This window comes from Simochromis diagramma, unplaced genomic scaffold, assembly GCF_900408965.1.
Source record: "Simochromis diagramma unplaced genomic scaffold, fSimDia1.1 OVJJ01000602.1, whole genome shotgun sequence".
Taxonomy (NCBI): domain Eukaryota; kingdom Metazoa; phylum Chordata; class Actinopteri; order Cichliformes; family Cichlidae; genus Simochromis; species Simochromis diagramma.
In genome coordinates this window covers 7,694,718-7,716,362 of record NW_024387040.1, presented here as the reverse complement: position 1 = coordinate 7,716,362, position 21,645 = coordinate 7,694,718, and the positions used below count along the sequence as shown (strand labels likewise).

Here is a 21,645-nt window from a genome sequence, read left to right as displayed (position 1 = left end):
TGTAGATATGTAGGGTATTATTATTCTGAGAGGAATACTGAATAATACGTAGCTGTCAAAGCCCAGCATGCTAAATTTAGCCCGCAGAGGAGACAAAGCTCGGCTGTCTCCTTGGTTGCCGCTCTGCCTGCAGCCCTGCTTGTCAGAATGTACGGTAATGCTCCCTCCTGTTTGAACTACAGGCTCTCTCACCGTTGTGTGCTTGGTTGAATCTCCACTTGAGCTGCTGTTTGAATGTTTGAGTGCAATTATGTTGTCCCTCAGTTGATTTTTGTGCCACAGTGGGGTACATGGCGCTAACACTCTTCTGTCTGATTCTCTACTAGTCTGCTAAGAAGAATACCAGCGACCCCAGCCCTTATGTTCATTTCAGAGTTGGACATAAAACTCTTGAAAGTAAGGTGAGTCGTGGAAGTATCCATTAAAGTTATTATGCTGTGTCATTGTATCGTAGCTCTGTATTCCTGGAATGTTGTGTCGATTATTTATTTTTTTTTGCAATTGTGCATTTTATTCGTAGAATAATGTGTCACTTAGTAAGTCATAAAAAAGACTTCTGGGCAATCAAGCTGTTATATGTAATTACATATAACTATTTGAGGCGTTCTTTTAGCGATATACTTCCTTCTGACTGTAGCATTAAAAAAGAGATGAAATGAAATTGTTGTTGTAAAATAAAGAACGTTAAATGAGGAATTGCTACCACCAACACCCAGTTAACTGCACAGCTTAAGAGCTTTCAGTCTGACACGATGATTGGCTGTTTCTCACGGGAAATTTCTATCCTAGCATTCAGAAGGGAAATGTAAACGAGGAAGAGCTGCTGGACTGATTTTATTGCAGGCGTGAGCTGTTGGAGGTTTACTGCGATGGAGCCTGTTTGCACTTATGAAAGTGTTTGAGTATGAACACAGTCCTGCGTTCATATTCAAACTGGCTCTGTGCTCCAGGACTTTGGATTTAAAATGAAGCAATGAAACCATGAGCCCATCCTCAGCTTCAGTATGAGGCTGCAGGAATGACTGCTGTTTCACTTTTTGAGAGGAAGTAATTGGATGAGAGCTGTTAAATTACTCATTAGACCCTAATTTAGACAGAGGTGAGAAAAATGAACTCAAATTCAAAAGTTTGTCATTACATTTGGGATGAAAGCGGGACACCCGAGTTGTTGTTTTGTGTAAAATGAACCCAGTGGCACTGTGTAATCTTAATTTTAACTCTGTGATTGCATGATTGTTGACACATGATTCATAAAGAAACTCAGCCACATTTTTAGATTCACAAACTTCCAGTCCAAGCCAAAGAAGTGTTTGTTGGATTTGCACTTTTAGATCTCTTTATCAGATCATCTTACATCTTCAGCTTATGTCACATGACTGATACAGTACAGTGGTAAAGTTGGTGGTTTAGCCATAAAAATAATCTCTCCTCACTTAGTGTGAGGAGTTTGGTTGTCTGGGGTTAAATGTATGTAAAACTGAATAATCAGGCTTTTTAGAAACCTCAAGGTGTAAATCAAGTACTGTTAGGGGTTTAAAAGAAGATGCAGAACTGCTGGAGTGGAGAGTAGAAGACCAAGCAGAGGATAAATGTTATATGAGACATAAGATCAGATTTGTCATTGTATTAACAACCAGCAAATGGCTACTTATCTGCCCATAAAGATCCGGTACAAGACTAAGGAGCCCCTGTGGGAAGACTGTTTTTCATTCCTGGTCCATAACCCGAGGAGGCAGGAGCTCGAGGTGGAGGTAACTCTTCAAAATGTCACGGACAACATCTGTTTTCTTTATAAGATCGTACGCTGACGCAGATTAAGCAACTGACATTTCTAAAAGGAGATCTTTGCTTTTTGCACAGGTAAAAGACGACAAGAACAAATGCACTCTGGGTAACTTGACGGTGCCTTTGAGTAGCCTGCTGGTGGAGAAGGACATGACGCTGAATCAGCGTTTTCCCCTCAAGAATTCTGGGCCCAGCTCCACCATCAAACTTAAGATGGCTCTGAGGGTAAAAACAGGCTGCATCTCTTCTCATTGCTCCTGTATGCGTTGAGGATGGATGGGTTATTCATTTCAGGCTTAGGAGACCAGAACAGATGTTCACAATCTGTTAATTCAAATAGAACTGACTGATACAGTATGTCTAAATTAAAGATACAGCACACTGAGTATGTAATAAATTGAAAAAGCTTACAATAGTGATAGATTTACCTCTATAAACATTTCATTTCTAGTCCACAACCAGCTGAAGTAACGGCTCGGTTCATTCCATAGGAAGTCAGTCAAATCTGAGAAAAGCTCCCAGCTCAATCCAAATACTGGACACTTTAAAGGCCCGGCAATTTTTATAGTGTTAATATAAAGTTATTTTTAAGTGGTGCTCACTGATTTTTCATGGAGTAATCCTCACCTTCCCTGGCAGATTTAATCAGTTGGAGCTGGTTAGTTAGCCAATTAATCCAGCCATGTCATGAGGTTGATTGAAAACGATTTATCTGACACATTTTAGACTAAGCAGAGAAACATTAGCGGCAAAGGTTTGGTTAATAATCATCAGATTTTAAATAAATAAAAAGAGAAAAAATCAGACCCTAACCTAACCTCTGCGGCTCCTCTGAGTATTTATATTTAACGCAGTATATTGTAATGCCGGGCTTTTTGGGACGAAGACTAATGTTTTTCAGCAACACTGTCTTTACTGCAGTTGCTGGAGTGTACTTAACTCCCAGTTAGGAGCAGAATAGAGCCGCCTCACTGCCCTGAAAGCCCGACTTTCACAAAGTGTGGAAACACAAAAGAGTGGCTGTTCTTGCAAATTGATTTTTACTGAAGTGGCAACCTGGAAACCGACTGTAGTTAGTTAATCTAGTTAACAATGTGCCCCTGGCTAGCTTCAACTGTAAATAAATAAAACTGTAAATGGATTTGCTGATAGCATGTCATGTTTGAGAAGATAAACTGTTTAATCTGTTTGCAGTACATTATAATATATCTTATATAGTGTGAATTTTGGGAATATTCTAATACTCATTAACTCAGTTCAGCAGCAGACTTTGAAGTTTGAGAGTCGATACATATATGAAAATGACTCGGCTCTGTAACATGTTCCACATGTCTGCAGGTTCTATCTTATGAATGATGCAGTAAAAGACAGTCAGGTTGGGCTTGATCTTTTCACACAGGTGTGTGTCTTTATCAGCCCATCAGTTGCAAAGCCAACAAGTCGCGTGTGTAACATTCCTTCAGAATGGGGCAGATCCAGGATGACGCAGAAACAGCCCTGGTGTTTAAGTGCAGCTCAACAAGTTTAACCTCCTAAGACCCGAACTCTTCCACGGCATGCATTTTTGATTTCTCCATGATATCTGGGCTGATTGGGACCCAATGAATGAGAGCAAAATTGAGTATTTTGGTCTAAATAACCCAAAATGTGATGCCCACATACATGGACTCCAGGTCCTAGGACGTTAAATAAGAAGCTGCAGGATTCACATTTATAGGGAACTGTGATGTCAGCGTGTTTGACACTCTGGAGGAATATTTCCAGGATTCATTTGTGAGTCTTCTGTAAAATCTGAGACTCTGACATTGATTTATTTCTCTTTTATTTAGTTAACAGCATTTTTCACTCTGAAACTGTGGGGCTTAGTGGCTTAATGAAAATTGGAACAGGCGTAGCGTCATCTCTGCTGTCACGGCATCACGGCGGTGAAAATTAAAGTCAGATTCTGATTTGATTGCTGTTTGTGCTGTAGACGTTTTCGAGATGCACCACTAAAATTATATCTCTTTGCCTGAGGCACTAAATCCAGTGATTTGACAGGTAGTCTTTGGTGGTTTGCCTAATTGCCATCCATAGCGTAGTTCAGCCTTAACTAAAGCCATTACTTACTGCTAATGAGGATATTTTCTCCTGTTCCCACCTGGAAACACAGGAAGCTATAACAAACAAACTGCATTGCCCTTCTTGAGACCAATGCAGCTACATTAAAATATTGACCTGCTCTAAAACAGTTTCTCCATATTGAAGCACAACCAACATACATTTAGAAGAGAAATTACTTTGCAGACTCTTAAAAAAACATAATAAAATGGAAAAAAAAACACAGTTTAGAAAGGTCTGCTAAATTTAGAGACTTTTCACGTGAAATGACAGCACTTACATTAACTTTAACTTCTTATTTTCTATTCTCAATCAACTAAACATCTTCATGTCTTTCTCTAGATCCTGTCCTTGGAGAAGCAAGTGTCCCCAGACCAGCCTTCTTCAGTCCAGGTCAACAAGTCCGGCGTGCCACAGGCACCCCCAGCCTCGTCCCTGAGACCATCAGCCTCAGATTCGCTGCTGCCTCCGCCCACGCATTCGCATCCTATAGAAGCTTCCACTCTCAACCTCAAGGACAGGGACGGCGAGCCGTACGGAGCCAGCCATCGCTACAGTACCACCAACCTTACCACCGCCATGTCAAGCTCCCAGAAACACCTGCCGCACAACAAGTCCACAGCCAGCCTGGCATCGGATATCTCCCTGCCTATTGCCACCGTGGAGCTTCAGCAAAGGCTTCGTCAGCTGCAGAAGTAAATGGCAGATATGATATATTACTTTTATTATTGTTTATTTTCCAGCTTGGCTCATCTCAGGGTTTCATATTGTTTTTCCATCAACTTCATTTAAATTCTGGCCTCCATCTAAATGTCATCGTGATTTTTGAATATTCATCTTTATAAATATTTTATCAGCCTACCTGTCAAACAATTAATCAGTCCCTGTATGCATGCACTTTGTAAATTCGACCGCAGCACCTGGACGTGACACTGACTGACTTTGGTGTGTTTATAGCGGCTCGGCCCCCAGCCAGTACCCCCTGGGTGAGATCCAGCTGACTGTTCGACACAGCTCCCAGAGGAATAAACTCATTGTGGTGGTGCACGCCTGCCGGTGAGCTCCAAACTACTACAATACACTGAATTTACACAAAGTGGTTCAAAGGACTTTTTGTTTTTGGGCTCTTTGTGCCATTAACTTGAGTTTGTGCAGATTCAGCCCATGGTATTCAAATCACTTTCTTTCCTGTGGAGCTGCTAACTGTAAAGATTTAACAAGCAACACGTGCCTGGCAACATGTGAGTGAAAACACGTTTGTCCTGTGTGTCCTCAGCAACTTGATAGCCTTCACCAAAGACGGCTCGGACCCCTTCATACGCCTCTATTTGCTGCCTGACAAGAGCCGGACGGGGAAGAGGAAGACAAGCACAATGAAGAGGACTCTTAATCCTGTTTACGATCAGACGTGGGTTTGCATCAGTACTTGCTGAGATTCCTTGCAGATTTGTAACGTAATGTGACTGTTGAGGATCTGTTGTTTTGCTTCACCTATGTCCGATTGTTATAAGCTCTGAGAATATTTCTGCCTTTAGCTGCAGTTGTGCCGCTGTACTAATTTGATAACTGGCTGTGTTTTGAGAGTCCTTCAAAGCTTTCCTTTTATTTCCAGTTTTAATGTTCAGTTATATTTTCAGGGTCCTTCTTGAATTCAGACCGACAGCAAGGGTGCAGTTGTGGAATATTTAATTTTTTCTAGCAACAGAGCTTTTTTATTACTGAAGAAAAGAGCTTGCACAGACGATATGACCCTGCTGAGCTCAGATTCGTATCACATGTGGCCGCTGTGGATCCATCACCTCGAGTTTCTGTTTATTTTGGACACTTTTGTTTGCAGTTGAGCTTCAGTGCTCAGACTAAATCTTTTAGCCTCATGGATGAAAGCCGATCGCATCATTCAGCTCCTTCGTGTAGGCAGGAGTTAGCACGTCGGTGCTTTCCTAGTCCCGCTGGCTATTGATGCAGTTGTATTGATTATCAGCCATCTTGAGCCAGCAGGGGTTTTCAAAGTTTTGATGACTTAGTGCAAACTTAGAGAGGCAATATGCCCATGTCAGAAACACTTGATGCTGGTTTGCAGTTTAACTATTAGCGGGGGAGGCTGATGAAATTGTTAACAATAGCTGTGGAGGGGCTAGAACAGAAGACTTGAGGTCAAAGAGAAAGAGATTATGGACTCACACAAACACTTAAGCACCTGCTGGCACTTACTTAAACCCCACTGGCACCATGTTGAAATCACAAATCACAAATACCAACTTAAACCAACTTATCTGTCTCTCCACAATGTGGTTAGCAAGCCAAACAAACCATGCAAGGCCTCAAGTTTACACTAGTGTATGCTGCTTTGTTGTGAATTCAAAGTCAAATAATTTTCTTCAGTTTGCAAAAGGTAAGGCAAATTTCTTTGCCTTAGCTTTTGTTTAAAGGACCAGAACAATCCCCATATTTGTCATAGTCTGGCCACTGAGCCATGACAAAGACCCAGTTTCAACCCATTCAATCGCCTGTTTATCCATCCATCCGTTTTCTGCTACTCTGTTAGTCAAAGCAGTGATAACCAGGCCTCCCTCTCCAGCTCTTCCAGATCTCTGCAGCATGTCCTGGATCTGCCCCATTGCCTCCACCCAGTAGGACAGTACACCTCATCCATGATGCATCCCAGTCCGATAGTTGAACTATCTCATCTACCTTCTTTTTGTGTGGAGGAGTGGCAGCTTTACTCTACCCCCCTTACCTCAAATGAGCCAAAGGCTGAGCCAGACACCCTTCGGAGAAAGCTTGTATCTGTGATCTCTTTCTTTCAGTCATTACAGAAAAGCTTGTGACCATACGAGTTAAGTCCTGTCCACATGTAAAACAATTCATTTGTCACACATCAGTTTGTTTGTTGACAGTTGGTCACTAGTGGACATCCCCGGCTCTAGTTTCCTTGGCATCCCTGTACTGTATTCACCACCTTGTCTTATATCAGTCGACAGTATCCTCTCATTGGTGGTTACTTTAATGGCTTGCCCCAAATTTGAGAAAAAGTTTAACTTGGGGCCCGTCCACTTTGCGCCGCCAGCTACAAAGTTCCTAAGTGTCTTTGTTTCTGTTCATCACATTGCTGTTAGTCCCCACTCTTTTTAGTCAGCACTGTCTGAATCTTTAGGCAGCCGTAGAAATTGCATGGTGCTAAGTGGATGGAGAACAAGGTAGAGCAAAGCCTGAGACAAGCAGCTCTTAAATGCATCCAGGCAGACCGGCCGGGTGGTCCCATTTACACTGATTCACTTCACCCACCAGGACCCTGCAAGAAAATGCAGAGGGACAAAAGGGATACGTAGAGAAGGTCCAGACAATAACCACGCACAATCTGGATTTTATGCTAAACATAAAAAGCGTATGCTTATGTTTGTGTGCGTGTGTGTGTGTGTTTGCAGGTTTGAGTTTAGTGTATCTATTGTGGAGCTCCACAGGAGAACTCTGGATGTTGCTGTGAAGAATGGAGGGAGCATCCTGTCCAAACACAAAGGGCTTCTGGGAAAGGTATCTCCTGCAGGTTTTCCCTGTAGTGGCTTACGCACTGATGTTTTTATCGCTTTTTGAGCCATCAATGCAGGTGCTGATTCTAAACATTTATTTTTCTTTGTTATTTGCCTAAAATTACAGGTTCTGGTGGATTTAAGTGGAGATGACATAGCAAAAGGAATCACACAGTGGTAAACTAGCATTTTATGTGTTTCCTGTACAACATTGAGTTGATTCTTGGGGGTAAAAAAAAAAAAAAAAGCAAATTTCTGTCCTTAAATATCTAATTTCATCATTTTCTGTTGCAGGTATTATCTAAGTGAAGACGGTTTGTCGTCTCAAGCCACAAAAAGTATTCAAGACCCCGTCGTCACGTAGTGGCACCACCTCTCTTCTGTAACATAGTTATCTTGTTAACCTAAGGGCACATCCTTCTGTTGTATTCATATATAATTTCCATTTAGTTAACAGGAATAATTTCATCATGTTTAGTTTTATTTTTGTCAAAATTTCCTGTTAATCTTTCATGAGCCTGATTGGAAGATGTTGTAACATATTTTAATTTGTTCAAACACACTTACTGCCTTGTCTCTGTTTTCAGTGTTTTAATGTAAATATATATAGTTATAAAAATTTGCAGGGGTTTTCATGGCATTATACTTACCTTGGAGGAGTCGTGTTGAAATCTGTCACGATTCTTATGACTTTGTATCCGGTTTGTTAAAATGTGAAGAATTTTCATTTGTTGTCTGAGAAAACTAACCAAAGGAACTGATGCACACAAATATAGGCTTAAGTAGCAGTCCTGATTTGAGATTTTGATTTTCCTTTGGCACGCAGTGTTGATTGATCGCTTACCTCTCGTTATTAATGCTTGATTACAAACATGGAATGCCGATATGCAAAGAATAAAACGACTGCTGTGCTGTGTATATTTTAGGAGATTTGTGCAATGGTGGTTGATTCTGAATGAGACTTGGGGACATTTTAGGGCTATGGGCAAGCTCTGTGCATTATGCAAAGGATACTTGAATAAGGGTTTGACTGTTTTCAAACTAAATGTAAGTTGAAAAAACTGAAAAACATGAACAGGGACAACAGTTTTTGCATTTTATGAGCAGGGCTGCCAGAGTCTGTGTCAAGATGATGCATCCTTGTCATGCTTGTGTATGTTTTTGCCTTGCAGTTATGAGTTTCATGGGAGCTGTTAAATACATTTCTGGTTATCTATCCTGTGCCTTAAAAAAAACCCACAGAAATATAATTTACTTGCCTTCTTATTGTTATTATTTTGGATGGCTTTTGATGAATACATGTTTTATCTTGTGAACGTTGGTGTGCTTTTTTTAATACCCCATTTTCATGTGCTTCTGTGATGTTCCCCAAATTTTGCAACTTTGTTGTGCTTAAAGTTGTGCTTAAATTTGGAATATGAAAATCAAACGGATGTTGTCTTGTATTTTGGTCTCGTTTGAACAACAAGATATATTTGCTAAGTTTCAGGTTGGCTGAAGCTCAGGAGGTCGAGCAGGTCATATGGGAAGGTTAACAAGGACCAGTGACCTGTCGTTTTCTGCGTACCTAAAAAGCAATTAAGGGAATTTCCTAATTGTTTTTTTTTTTTTTATCTTCGGTTGGCATTGACGTGATTTTTTTCGAGTTGTCCTTTTTCCGATTATTCTGAAATCACTTGAATGCATAGTAAATCTAGCAAAGACTGAATAATAAACACTTTGAATTACGATATATTATGTGAGGCTTGGTGTGCGCCTTGCAAATAAATGTCTCTTGACTGGGGTCTAATCCATAATATGAATCATCCACAGAAAAAGTAATACGAAAACGCGATAATGTTACTCGTTTACGCTTTTTGAGACACAGAACATCTGTAGTTGTTTGCCGCCATCCAGTGGCAAAAGCGAGAATTGCAACTGTACGTCAGCGTCGAAACAAACGTGATGACGTGTGGAACCGACTTTATCCAAATTTGCGCGGGTTTACTGTTGTTATGGCTCGCTGTTATTTCACTGTTTCCTTTCACAAAATCCTTAATAAAAAGGTAACAGACGAAGGAAATGCTGCTTAATTCAGATGCGCATCATTGAGAGCCTTAATACCAGCCAACCCTGCGTCTACAATTAGCACTTTTGACGGTAACAACAAACGGACTGCCATATTTGTTGTTGTGGAGTTGTTACAGCGAGACAAGCTAACGCTATAGTGGCTTCATAGCAGCATTACAGGAAAACTTACGGTTACCTCGGATCACTGTGGAAGCAGGAATCATGTCCAAGCGAGAGGCATTTTTAGAAGCAGCCTGTAAAGAAAATGTGGAGGACTTTCTTCGCTTTATTCAGCTTCACGTAAGTAGCTAACTCAATGCGAGTTAATCCTGAAACGCCCAGAAGCTATTAGAAGTCTCCTGTTTAGCTTGTTTAACTGTGGATGTGTGGCTGTGAGGTGTAAGTAGTACAGGAAAGTGTTCAAGTCAGGTCCTAAACATGAGATGCAAATAATATGGTTGCTGTGTTCACTATTAAAATGCTATTTAAAGTTAAAGATACGGAGTGTACTCATGGGGGGTTATTAAAAATTGGAGTCCAGTTATTTGACAATGCTTGTTTCGATCCCAACTTTGACAAACTTTTACTGTCTGTTGTAAAGTAAACATTTTTCCCTCCTACATGTTTTTTTAATACTCACCAAAGAGGTTTTGGCCTATAACCAAAGGAAAACTCACCAAGACGATGATAAAAATCTTTCAGACTATTTTTTTAATAGGCTTTGATTTACTCAAGCATAAAATAAATCAGAAATATCAAGAAAATGCATGCACTCCTGTTCAATAAGCTAAGACAGGCTCATCGTGTTAAGTCCTGTTATTATTAGGTACACCTTGCTTTTGCCTTCAGAAATGCTTTAATTATTTGTGGCAGAGATTTAAGAAGATGATGGAAATATTCCTCAGAGATTTTGCTCCATATTGACATGACAGCAATGCACAGTTGCTTTAGATTTGTCAGCAGCACATCCATGATCTCGATCTGGTGACTGTTTGGGACATTTGAGTGCAGTGAACTCACTGCCATGTTCAAGAAAGCAGTGTGAGATGATTTGAGCTTTGTGGCATTGCAAGCAGCCATCAGAAGATGGGGATGCTGTTTTCATAATTGGATGGAGGTGGTCATCAACACGACTTCAGTAGCTGTGACATTTAAACCATACTCAACTGAAGCTCATGGGTCCAAAGTGTGCCAAGAATATATCCTCCAGGCCATTACATCACAGCAGCCTGAACCATCGATGCAAGGCAGGATGGATCAATGCTTTCATGTTTTTTATGCTAAATTCTGACCCTGCCATCTGAATGTCACAGCAGAAATCGGGACTCATCAGACCAGGCAAGGTTTTTCTGATCTTTTACTGTCCAATTTTGGTGAGCTTGTGCAGATTGTAGCCTCAGTTTCTTGTTTTCGGCTGAAAGGCCTGGCAGCTGGTGTGGTCTTTTCCTGCTGTAGCCCATCTGCTTACGGTATGACGTGTGGTGCATTCAGAGATGCTCTTCTGCATACCTTGGTTGTAATGAGTGGCTATTTTACTTACTGTTGCCTTCCTATCAGCTTAAAGCAGTCTGGCCATTCTCCCGTGACCTCTGGTGTCACCAAGGCATTTTCACCCAGAGAAATGCAGCTCACTGTAAAGCCTAGAGATGGCTGAGTGGTAAAATCTCAGCAGATCAGCAGTTTCTGAAATACTCAGACCAGCCCGTCTGGCACAGACAACAACGCCAGATTCAAAGTATTTTAAATCACCTTTATTCTACATGCTCATGCTACATTTGAACTTCAGTTGTGTGTCTACATGTCTAAATGCACTGAGTTGCTGTCATGTAATTGGTTGCTTCACCCTCCAAAATCTTAGACTGAGCAGATGGAGACGAGCCTGGAAAAAGGTACAGGGAGGAAAACTCCCAAACTGCAGGATACAAAGTTGATGTTATGCAACGTTAGTATATAAATATAATTTAAGCCCAACTTTAAAGCAGAGAGGCTCTGCCCTTCCTGAATCCAGCTGAATGCTCTGCAAATGTACTCTTTTATAGCCGTAGGAGACCTGTACTCTGAAATAAAAGTGCTCAGTTTTACACTGTGAGGTCTTTAAAATGTGATGGAGCTCAGTGATTAAAGGGGTTTGAATGTGAGGAGGACAATTTTAAATTCTGCCTTTGGTTTAACAGGGAGTCAATGGAGAGAAGCCAAAATGAGAGAAACATGATCTTTCTTTCTACTTCCTGTCAGTACTCACACTGCAGCCCGAGCTGAGGCTTTTCTCAGAGTTATGTCACAGATGGATATTAAGCAATCACAGCACATAAGTCCACAAGTGTTACAGAGAGACAAGGCAAAACCACCCAGCATAATTTATTGATGATAAGCCTGTTTAACCCTCATGTATGGAGATTCCCCCCATGACCGTTCATAGACCAGCAGGTGTCTGCAGGGACCCGAGCATGGTGGGAACATAGACAGGTCCCCCTACAACTCTGTCACCCATGCCCCATTAAAAAAAAAAAGAAAGAAATGAAAATGAAAAGAAATGTTAAATTAGGTTTGACCTGAACAGTATGTAAGAGTTAGCTGTGACAAATTCAGAATATTAATATCAGGGTAGTTTTAGCATCCGGTGGGGTAAAAAAGGAAGAAATTTGTCCTTTGTGTGGTTTGTCATTAAGGCAGACTTGAACTTTTAATTATATTTCAAATAAAAATAAATAAATAAATGTGACCTAAACTAAGTCTGACTCAGCCTGGTGAGAAGCAAATTGTGGATTTTTATAGAGAAAAAATGGATGTGCTGAAAGGTGAAGTGAGGAAAAAAATGCATGATCATCCTTTTCTCTCAAATGTCTTTTTTTAATGTGGCGGTCACAATTGAGATTGGAATTACAGACAAAAATCATTTCTTCAGTTATGCACATTTAATAAAAATATAATAACACATGGCTGTCCAGTCAAAGCTGCGCCTGTCTGTCTATAAATCTGAGCAGAAGGACAAAGCCGAGCCCTTCGATGTGGAGGAGGTGTTGCAGGAGATGCCCAGAGAGCAGAGGGAGGCCCTGTGGAGAAGACTGGCATCTCTGCTTCAGGACGTCCTGCTGGAGTTTCCCACAGAGCGCTGGGAGGGCAGGAGGGAGGAGGAGGGCATGCAGGAGGAGCCCACTGCAGACTCTGTGAGTAAAAGGATCAGCTCACTGACCCCATGCTTAGTCTTTGTCAGTGATATTATTCAAATATTAAGGACTAGATGTGTGCAAAGCACTCCTGTGTTGATTTTTGTAATATCACATTGCTTTTAAGCTTTTTGACGTTTTGCTTAATTGTATTTTTTAACATCTGGTGCATTAACTCTTTTCCCAGAAACACGCTGTGGCTGTTGTGGACGGCGTGACGCTCGTCTCTACAGTGTCTCTGCAGGTTTTACAAGACGACGACCCCTATAGCCCCCTTCTGGAAGTTACCCGACGTCTTCACGGTGAGTGTTTGTGTTTTTTGCACATTTTTACAGCAAATGAGTTGCATATGATGCTCTTCCCATTCAGATAGATAGATGGATAGATATTTATACCTAACTTATAAATATATACATTATAGAGCTTTGATTATCATGTAAGAGTAGAAACCAGCTGTTATAAGTACCAATTCTTTTACCAGTTATGAAAAAACAACCTGAGAAACCATCGTAATTGCTCAGTTTATGAGATGAATCGTGGACGTTTTCAGAAAGCTTAAATAATAATGAGCATCTGTGTGTGTCTGTGTCCTTCAGATGTACTGGTGTCGCTTCCTGTCTCAGAGGCACCTCTGCAGAACCACATCCACGCGCTGTGTGAGGCCTGGTGGAAGAAAGGGCTGCAGGAGAAAGAACGGTTTGGGCGCACTGCTTTCTTTGTGTCTCTTCAGAAGAGCTTCATTCTCAAGAAACCAGTGAGTGTAACCCCTCAGTCACATGTCAGCTCCTCAGCTCTTTCAGCAGGTTTTCACTCTGAAAGAAATGTTTTCCATCAGTAGCCAGTGCGTCTCACAGCAGTCTGCTGATAACTGGTAACCTTTGTGATCTCTTGTCAGGGAGCTGAGATCCAGAGAGTGTGGAGGCTCCATGACGTGCTTTTGAGTCTTGACTACACATCAGAAGAAAACAAGCAGATAATCGACTTGTTGCTTCAGTGCTTTCACCGCCCTGCTCACATTAGAAACGATGATGTGAGTTATGCTCAGCCGCCGCGTGCTTGTTTTCACGATTCACTCCCTGCTTTATTTATTTTTATCGTCGTGGCTTCCCTCTCGAGCTGTCAGTCTGATGATGTGTATATTGTCACAGGGAAAGCGATTCCTGGTGTTTCTTTTCAGCTGGAACGTCAACTTCATCTGGGTTATTCACGGCACAATCAAAAACCAGCTGGAGTTTTACAGCAAGTAAGAACCCCAGTCTTTTCTCGCCGACACACTCACTTTTCTTTTCATGTTAATAACAACTAAACTCTTCCATTCAGGCCCATCACTGCTCATATTGCAGAGATCTACTTCAGAGCATGGAAGAAGGCTAGTGGGGAGTTCTTGGAGAAGATCGAGAGCTTATGCATTCAGGATTTCATGCAGAACGCGATCTTCCTTCATAGAGCTTCTCCTGTGCATTCCAAAGTCCGACAGGTAGACTGTAAAATAAAAAATGTGCATGTTTTAAAGATGTTTTTAGTCCTCATATTCATCGTATGGAGTGTCATTCTCTGCTCTCTTTGTCTCATATTCAGATTGTGAGCTATTTCCACATGAGGAAGGACTGCCGCAACGTGGACAAGATGCTCTATAATCTCTACAGGCCCATACTTTGGAAAGCTCTCAGTGTACGCGTATTTCATACAAGTTTTAGCCTCGCTTTCAAGCAAAAAAAACAAGTAGAATATTATTCATTAATGAGAAGACGATCCACACATTTAAGTATATACAGACCAGTTGAGATTATGTGCACAGTCAACCCTCAAAAGGCCCATCGTGAGCCAGCTGAACCCTGAATTTTTGACATTTAATTCTAATCTAATGTGTTTCTGTTTGATTTATTCAGGCTCCTAACTTTGAGGTGCGTGCAAATTCCACTTTGCTTTTCACCGAGGCCTTCCCATTTTACGACCCGAGTGAAAGCAACGAGAAAATAGACGAGAACATTCAAAAGCAACTGGACACAGCAATGGTGAGAACCTTTCAAACCCCCGCCAGGCATTAAGGGAATATTCGGTGTATCTCAGTAGCACAAAGCATTTCTAAGGTAGCGTTGTCTGAGCGCAGACAGAATCGTAAATGTCACTTGTTGTCATCCCCAGAACCTCCTTGATGATCCTCACCCGACAGTGCGCTCCAACGCCACCCTGGGTGTCTGCAAGATCCTGGCTAAATGCTGGGAGCTCCTCCCACCTACAATCATCACAGATTTCGTGAAGAAGCTGGTGGCGGAGCTGGCGGCTGACAGTAGCTCCCCTGATGTCCGCTGCTCAGTGTTCAAGGTGGAAAATGTGGCTTCTTTCCCTTCCTGAAAGAAGAGAAAGAAATCGCTGTCCTGACATTTTGCCAGTTAATTATGCAGAATAACTATCGTTGGATTTGCACGAGTCATGGATAATTTATTTAATGACTTGTGGTTTGTGTAATTACCCTCCTTCTCCAGTGTCTGACTATTGTCCTGGACAATGCTCTCAGCCATCCACTTCTGGAGAAACTCTTACCTACGCTCAAATACAGCCTTCATGATAACTCAGAGAAAGTCCGGATAGCTTTCCTCGACATGCTTATGAAGGTCAAAGCAGTGCGTGCTGCAAAGGTAATGTATGTGTAGGTTTTTTTTAAAAGCTCTAACAGGCTGTCGCTGTCCCTCATTGAAACAGAGGAATCCAAAGACGCCTGTTAACACAAATTTTACTTGTCATTTATCTCCTCTATCTACCAATCTCCAGTTCTGGGACGTGTGCAACATGGACCACCTGCTGGCCCGCCTTGCCATTGACTCACACTCGGTTTCCAAGCGTATCGTCGACTTGCTGTTCAAGTCGTTCTTCCCGGTCAACGAGTCGGAGAAGGAGTGGTGTAACCGCTGCATCACCCTCATCCAGATGAACCCCATGGCTGCCAGGAAATTCTACCAGTTTGCTTATAGACACACAGCACCCACTAACTTAAGTAAATGCACAGCAACAAAACCTGATTTATTTTTGCATGCTGTGTTTTGGATATTTTAAGTTTGCTTGTACCGTTTTATCTTCTCCTCCAGTAAAGCTGATGTTGGCCATTCGTCGTGTCCTGAACAGCTGCATCCAGGTTGACTGTGACATGACTGACATCAATGACAGCAACAAAGAGAACAGCGCAGTAAGACGGAAACACACAGACTGACTTAGAACAGGGGAAGCATCTCCCAAAATTTAGCTTTTGATTTTTATTATTTAACCTCTTAAATAAATAATTGGGGCTTAAGAGGTTAAACCATTTTATGTGCGCGCATTAAGTCAAATCTGAATTTATTTAGATGACTTTTTGATTGATTGAAACAGTACACCATGGAAGTATGTATATAAAAAAATAATATCCCTACCTCGTTGCCACCCACTGTTTGTTTCCTGTTTCAGCAAATTGGCTCTTGCTGTTTTTGTTTTTCAGAGTGTAAAGTGTCCATAATTAGAATAGAAAGTGTACTGCTTAAAAAAAAAAAAAAAGCTGCATCCACAAACTGAATGAGTGCCTCACACAGACACCTTCACATGAGTATTAATATATTTAAAAAAATAATAAAGATTTACTCAAAAACAAAACAAAAAAAACCTGAGCAGAAACTTCTTGGGCCAGCTGTGCCATTAACTCCACAGGAAGCATTATTATTAGTCACATAATTACATGAAAACACTTCGAAAGCCACAAATGGCACAAACGTGTCTCTAAGTCCACATCATTGACTTTAATTAGAGGAGGAAGCCTAGCAAACAGGTAGTGGCTACAGCCGCCGGAGATGTGTAAAAATAACCACCGATGCAGTTATCAGGATTTCACAGAGGTGAAATTCTTTTGGTTCCAGGGTGTAAACATGTTTATTTCTGCTGTAAAGGGTTAAATCCAGCCTCGTGTGGCCACTAGTGGAACTGCAGAGATAAGAAGAAAATGTGCTGAAACACGAGCTCAGGCTGTGTCCTCTGTGTGTCTGTTCATCTCAGCAGGCGGCACCTGCCTTGTTGGGGAAAGACATGACCATCGTGTCCAGTTTGCTGGAGGTCGTGGTCATCCTGTGGAGAAGTGTCTCGAAAGCCCTGAAACAAAATGAAGAGGCCCAGAAGTATACGTGTGCCAAGTTTGGCTCTGTCATGTCCAAGTATTTCCAGGCCTTTGAGGTACATTCACTGCAGTGTGGTGCTGTTGTATTTTTTTATATATTTATTTTTGTCCCCTGAATAAATGTAAGCAGTCATGATTTGTTTTCCAGGATGAGCGAGCTACTGTTCCTCTCATACAGCTGGCCTCGTTTATGCCCCCGACTGCAGTGCCGATGTTCAGGTGAGCAGCTTTTTTTTTTTTTTTTTCCTGACTCAGATTTTTATGTTTTTGTTGCTTTTCCTTTTACCAAAAACATCCTGGATAATCCTCTCCTTCATCCTGCTTTCTTACTCCTAGCTGTGGAGTCATGTCTAGACTAAGGAGGATGGACTCGGGAGCTGCTCCAGCACAGTACAGCCAGCTGCTCGACTGCCTCTGTAGCTGGGGCCAGGCTGCTGACATCCTGGAGCTCATCACTGACTGGCTCACAGAGTCCCTGCCCAAAAAGGTACTCGCTTTATGCAATGCCTGACATCTTTGCAGTCTTCTTTGTCTGTCTCCAGAACACAAAAGTTTAAGATTAGCCTTAAACTTTTTAATAAAGCTTATGATTACAGCTGGATCAGGTGGCCCTTAGATATACTGCTCTTTCACTCCTCTGGCATTCATCTACAACGACTGCCTCTAACTTGTGACCACTTTCTCACAAAGTTTGTGTTATGTCTCGTTTGTTTGTGGTCTCTCTGTGCTCCTCTTCTTTCGTCTTTTCTTTCCTTTCATGACAGATGACGATTTAACTTTCTGTCAAGAGTGTTCTTCCTCCCCACTGTCACCAAATCTTTGCTCACAGCATTGTTGGGTTCTCTCTGTACTATTGTAGAAATTGGCACTTTTCATGAAAAAAAAAGTTAGATTTTCTATTCTTTTTAATTTTTTTTCTCTTTTTTTGTGGTCATCTTAAGGACAAGGCGACCAGTGGTCGAAAGGTATGCATCATGGAGACGGTGGAGGCCAAACCCGACCTGGCGCTGGCTTACCTGGAGCACCTTTTCAGCCACACTTCAACACGTGAGAAGGTCCTGGCTCTCGGTGCGAAACCACTGAAGCAGCTGCATACAGTTCTGGGGAACTGGAAGGTATTATGCATGTCATTCAGTAAGATATTTGAACCGAATGACAGAAAAGTGTGAACGGTTCCTCCATAAGAAGTGTGTTTTCTGTCATTTGTGTCTCCATAGTTGGTGCTCTACAGTCATCTCAGCTCCACCACAGAAGACCCCAAACATGCCAGCGTGGAGACGGCACTGAACGCCTTCAAGCACCACGGCCGCCTCGGCGCACATCTGCAACATAACGTGAGGCTTATAGCACTTTCTGTCATTAGACTCTCCACCTTAATAGTTAATATTTCAGGCAACACTGGACTGTAGTAACACATCTGTAGTTTGCCGTCGCATCCCAGAATGCAAAGCTTCACGGGAAGGCTTTTAGCTCAGATTAGCAGCAGATATTTTGTTGTTATGTTGGATCAAGTTCTCACAAACTGCTCTGGAGTTTGTTAGGAGCTGGACTCCTTCAAACGGTCTCAGCTCAGGTGTTTTGTTCTACACCTGAGTGTAATTACCGTGTTCGCATCCGCAGGAATGATTTACGCCAAAGGGGAAAAGGAGCCAGAGTTTGATTTCAAAGGCGCAGGTGTGAAAACACCATTAGATTTGTGAGCTAAATGTGGCCATGGGTTGATTTGTTTTTGTTTTTTTTAATTCCCCTACCCCCCCCTCTTGTTAATTGTGAAAAAAGAATTAAAAAAAGAAAATGAAAGCTTTTCTCTCTCTTTCAGCTGTCAGATGGCCGTGACTACCTGCTCTCTCTGGAGCATGTGGCTGCGTGGGTAGCCGACAGGGTGCTGCCCTTTCTAGCGAAACGTAGCGATGATGACAGCGAGGACTCTGAGAAATCTCAGCCACAGCCGCTGGCTGCAGAGATAACCGAGGTGAGCTCCACAGTTCATTTTGCGAACATGTGTTTGTATCAAGAGCTACTTTTTTTTTTTCTTTTTTTAAGCAGGGGTTTGAAAATATTGAGGCATTTAATTTGGTCAAACAAGGAAAATGTGTGCGGTTTCCATTAAAAGGAGACGAGGCTCTGGTTTCCAATTCAGCACAAATGTGTGATTTTAGGCTCACATGATGGGTCATCAGCCTGTCTGTTTAAAGAAATACCGATTAGCTATTTCAAAGAAGAGCAAAGATGAATTCAGATGCGAGGTCGGTTTGTGACGAATGGTTCTGGTTTATCTGACCAGTAAAGTCAATCCAAGCAAAAGATTTCTCTTACAGGCGAATTAAATCACATCTCCTCGTGCATAAATTGCCACTTTCGATTGTTAACTCACTCATTTTCACCCGGGCACACAGCGCCGAGGCTGAGTTATGTTGTTATCCAGAACATTAGGTTTTTGTGGAGCCTTTTTTCCTCCTGTTCCCAGGACTTTCTGTTCTGCTTGGTAAATTTAGACTCTTCATTGATTGTTCTGCCTCAGTCCACACACACTCTGTACATGCCTCCTCCGGTTAATACTGCCGTGGTGAAATAGCTTTATTATCTCATTTAAGCATTATCTGTTTGTTTCCTTTTTTTTTTTTTTTATTATTAGCCTCTCACTTTGAGTGTTGAAAATAAACCTGCTTGTGTTGGACATAAAAATGAGTGTTATGCTAACATGTAGAGTGGGTGTAATCCATATTTGTTGTTTTTGTTTTGTTTTCTTCACAGAGCTTCCTGACAGTATGCCGTGACGTTTTGCTCGTGGGTTTGGGCGATGAGACATTCAAGGGTCAAATCCTACACCTGTGCTCGCTCATCCTCCTCTCAGGTGAGCGTTTCAGATGGTCTGCATGTCTGTAGGTACGCCGAGAAATGCCAGGACTTTTGTTTTTCTGAAAATAGCCTACTTCACCCAAAGTAGAGAGTTGCTCCACATGGTTTACAAAACATCTTATTTTTAATGAGATCAAATGCAAAATGTATCCACATGTCTACTCTTCTCTTCCTCCCATCGCGTTTTCATGGAAAACGAGGAGAGTGGGAGGTAAAGCGTTGCACTGTTTTCCCCGGAGCAGTTCTACACAACTTAATAGTGCATTCCTTTTTTTAGTCATCAATCTTTTTTGTCAGAAGAAAAAAAGGTTGTTGAGAAAAACTGATGAAATTTGAAGATAACGCTGCTTTGTGTTTTCAGAAGCGGGCTACCTGTGCATCCCTGCAGTGTTGCCAATTTTGAAGGAGGTGGCAAACAGCTATGCACCTGAGGACAACAAGGAGCCTGAAGAGAATCAGGAGGATCCAACCACTGTTATTTTAGGTGTGGTGTCTAACATTTTCCAGAAGATTATAGAGCTCTTGGCCCGTCGCCTTAGGAAGGATCCAGAGGAAGGAAAGCAGGTTTTTCAAAATTTTTATTTATTGAAGTCTCTGATGGACCTGGCTGTTCCGGTAACTGAGCTTTAACCTCCATAAAATGTTCTCTTCCTGCTCTGATGCAGCTCTGTCAGTCAGCTGTTCCCGGTCTGTCGGACTTCCTTCAGGTGGCCCAACTCTGGGACCGAGCACCTCTCAGCGGGGTCTTCTCTACTTTATTTGCAGTTATCGTTGTGGAGAAGAGACATTTGCTTCAGAAGGTGTGAGCTGACAGAGGAGGGTAGCAGCACAATGGAAGCACTCAGATTATAAACAGTTATCCTGCATTTTCTGAGACTGATGTGGGACTTTTTGGAAATATTAACGTTCGTGTTTTTTTTTTTTTAAAGATTGAGCATCCTGAGGCGGTGATCATCCCAGAGTCAGTGGACGACATGCCTCCTTTGTCCAGGATCTTGCTGTCTGTCCTCCTCAAGTCACAGCCTGTTACCAGGTCAGTATTGAAAGTTTCTTTTCATTAACTTCCATGAATGAGTATTCCAGAGTCTAATGGTTTGCTGTTGCTTCTTTTAGGGCATTTCTGGCAGAGGTCTGCACATCTGTGGATTCCGAGGCCATCGGCAATCTCGTTGAACTCGCAGCCGTCCTGCACGTCTTGGCGGTCATCAAACACGGTGAGCTTCCACTACCAAAAAACGGAAAACTTTAAAACTGAACATTTTTCCTTCTGGTCCTAACGACACATTTCACTTGCCGCCTGTTAGCCGGACAGTCTAAAGCGGGCTTGAAGAGCGCAGCTGTGTCCGTCCAGCAGCAGCTTTACAAACATGCAGTCACCTTTGCAGACAGCACAGACGTCCAGAGGTAAGCGAGGAGGAAATCTGATGATTTTGTTTTGATGACTTGTGAATAATAATAACTAAATTTGGCTAATCATCTTTTTTTTTTTCCCCCAACAGGGTTATTTATGAATCTTCTGTGACGACTTTGAATGAGATTCTGCATTTATGAGTTCCAACTTTAAAAGACAAAAGTTTCTATGTGATGTATTTTCTGCTTTATTTTGTTTTGTTTGGTCTGCTTTCCTGAAGGTCGATTTTCCCCAGCCACCTTTGTTTTAAGGGTTTGGATTAATACCAGGAATACAAAGTTTTCCAAGGCTCGCTAAACTCCTGCATTGTATTTATTTCTTGATGGCATACAATACTCAGTTCATGTCTCAAACTTTCTATATTTATGTTAACAAATACAGATTGAGAACTTGACTTAAGAGATATGGTGGGACTTTTCTTTTAAGCTTTCACTTGCCATATATTTTTTGAAAACAATTTGAAATGCATATCTTCATCGTGTGTCTGTTTATGTGTCTGCTGCTCTGTCAGCTTGCAGTTTGCTGCTAATCAGAATAAAACAAACGGTATCAATCAGCCTAAATTTGATGTTTATTTCCTCCTCAGATGTTTTCTTGCCCGTGCAGCGC

The 21,645-nt window shown here is 41.8% G+C and overlaps 2 protein-coding genes across 6 annotated transcripts in view; both read left to right on the top strand.

Annotated features, from left to right (window-relative positions):
• esyt2b (extended synaptotagmin-like protein 2b) overlaps nucleotides 1-8,841 on the top strand; it is a 39,344-nt gene extending 30,503 nt beyond the window's left edge. For 2 of the 3 annotated variants that reach the window (XM_040043799.1, XM_040043798.1), the window contains 9 exons: nucleotides 327-401; nucleotides 1,665-1,751; nucleotides 1,861-2,010; nucleotides 4,228-4,580; nucleotides 4,843-4,941; nucleotides 5,162-5,293; nucleotides 7,311-7,416; nucleotides 7,540-7,589; nucleotides 7,707-8,841. In XM_040043799.1, coding sequence (XP_039899733.1) covers nucleotides 327-401; nucleotides 1,665-1,751; nucleotides 1,861-2,010; nucleotides 4,228-4,580; nucleotides 4,843-4,941; nucleotides 5,162-5,293; nucleotides 7,311-7,416; nucleotides 7,540-7,589; nucleotides 7,707-7,776 — 1,122 coding nt within the window. In that variant the 3' untranslated portion in view covers nucleotides 7,777-8,841. The other variant, XM_040043800.1, reaches the window with a different exon arrangement.
• A 452-nt stretch (nucleotides 8,842-9,293) lies between these two features.
• ncapg2 (non-SMC condensin II complex, subunit G2) lies at nucleotides 9,294-21,592 on the top strand. 3 transcript variants are annotated; one of them, XM_040043791.1, is made up of 26 exons: nucleotides 9,294-9,761; nucleotides 12,446-12,628; nucleotides 12,816-12,930; nucleotides 13,225-13,382; nucleotides 13,524-13,658; nucleotides 13,777-13,871; nucleotides 13,949-14,105; nucleotides 14,207-14,299; nucleotides 14,518-14,643; nucleotides 14,774-14,953; nucleotides 15,115-15,267; nucleotides 15,401-15,623; nucleotides 15,715-15,812; nucleotides 16,652-16,822; nucleotides 16,915-16,985; nucleotides 17,103-17,253; nucleotides 17,708-17,881; nucleotides 17,984-18,100; nucleotides 18,586-18,738; nucleotides 19,521-19,620; nucleotides 19,987-20,189; nucleotides 20,291-20,425; nucleotides 20,555-20,658; nucleotides 20,739-20,839; nucleotides 20,930-21,029; nucleotides 21,125-21,592. In XM_040043791.1, exons 1-26 carry the CDS (start codon nucleotides 9,684-9,686, stop codon nucleotides 21,174-21,176), a joined length of 3,426 nt encoding a protein of 1,141 aa, XP_039899725.1. In that variant the 5' UTR covers nucleotides 9,294-9,683; the 3' UTR covers nucleotides 21,177-21,592. The 3 variants fall into 3 exon arrangements, with proteins under 3 accessions (XP_039899725.1, XP_039899726.1, XP_039899724.1); XM_040043792.1 differs by having other exon boundaries at nucleotides 16,649-16,822; nucleotides 17,714-17,881; XM_040043790.1 differs by having other exon boundaries at nucleotides 16,649-16,822.
• Nucleotides 21,593-21,645: the final 53 nt, after the last annotated feature.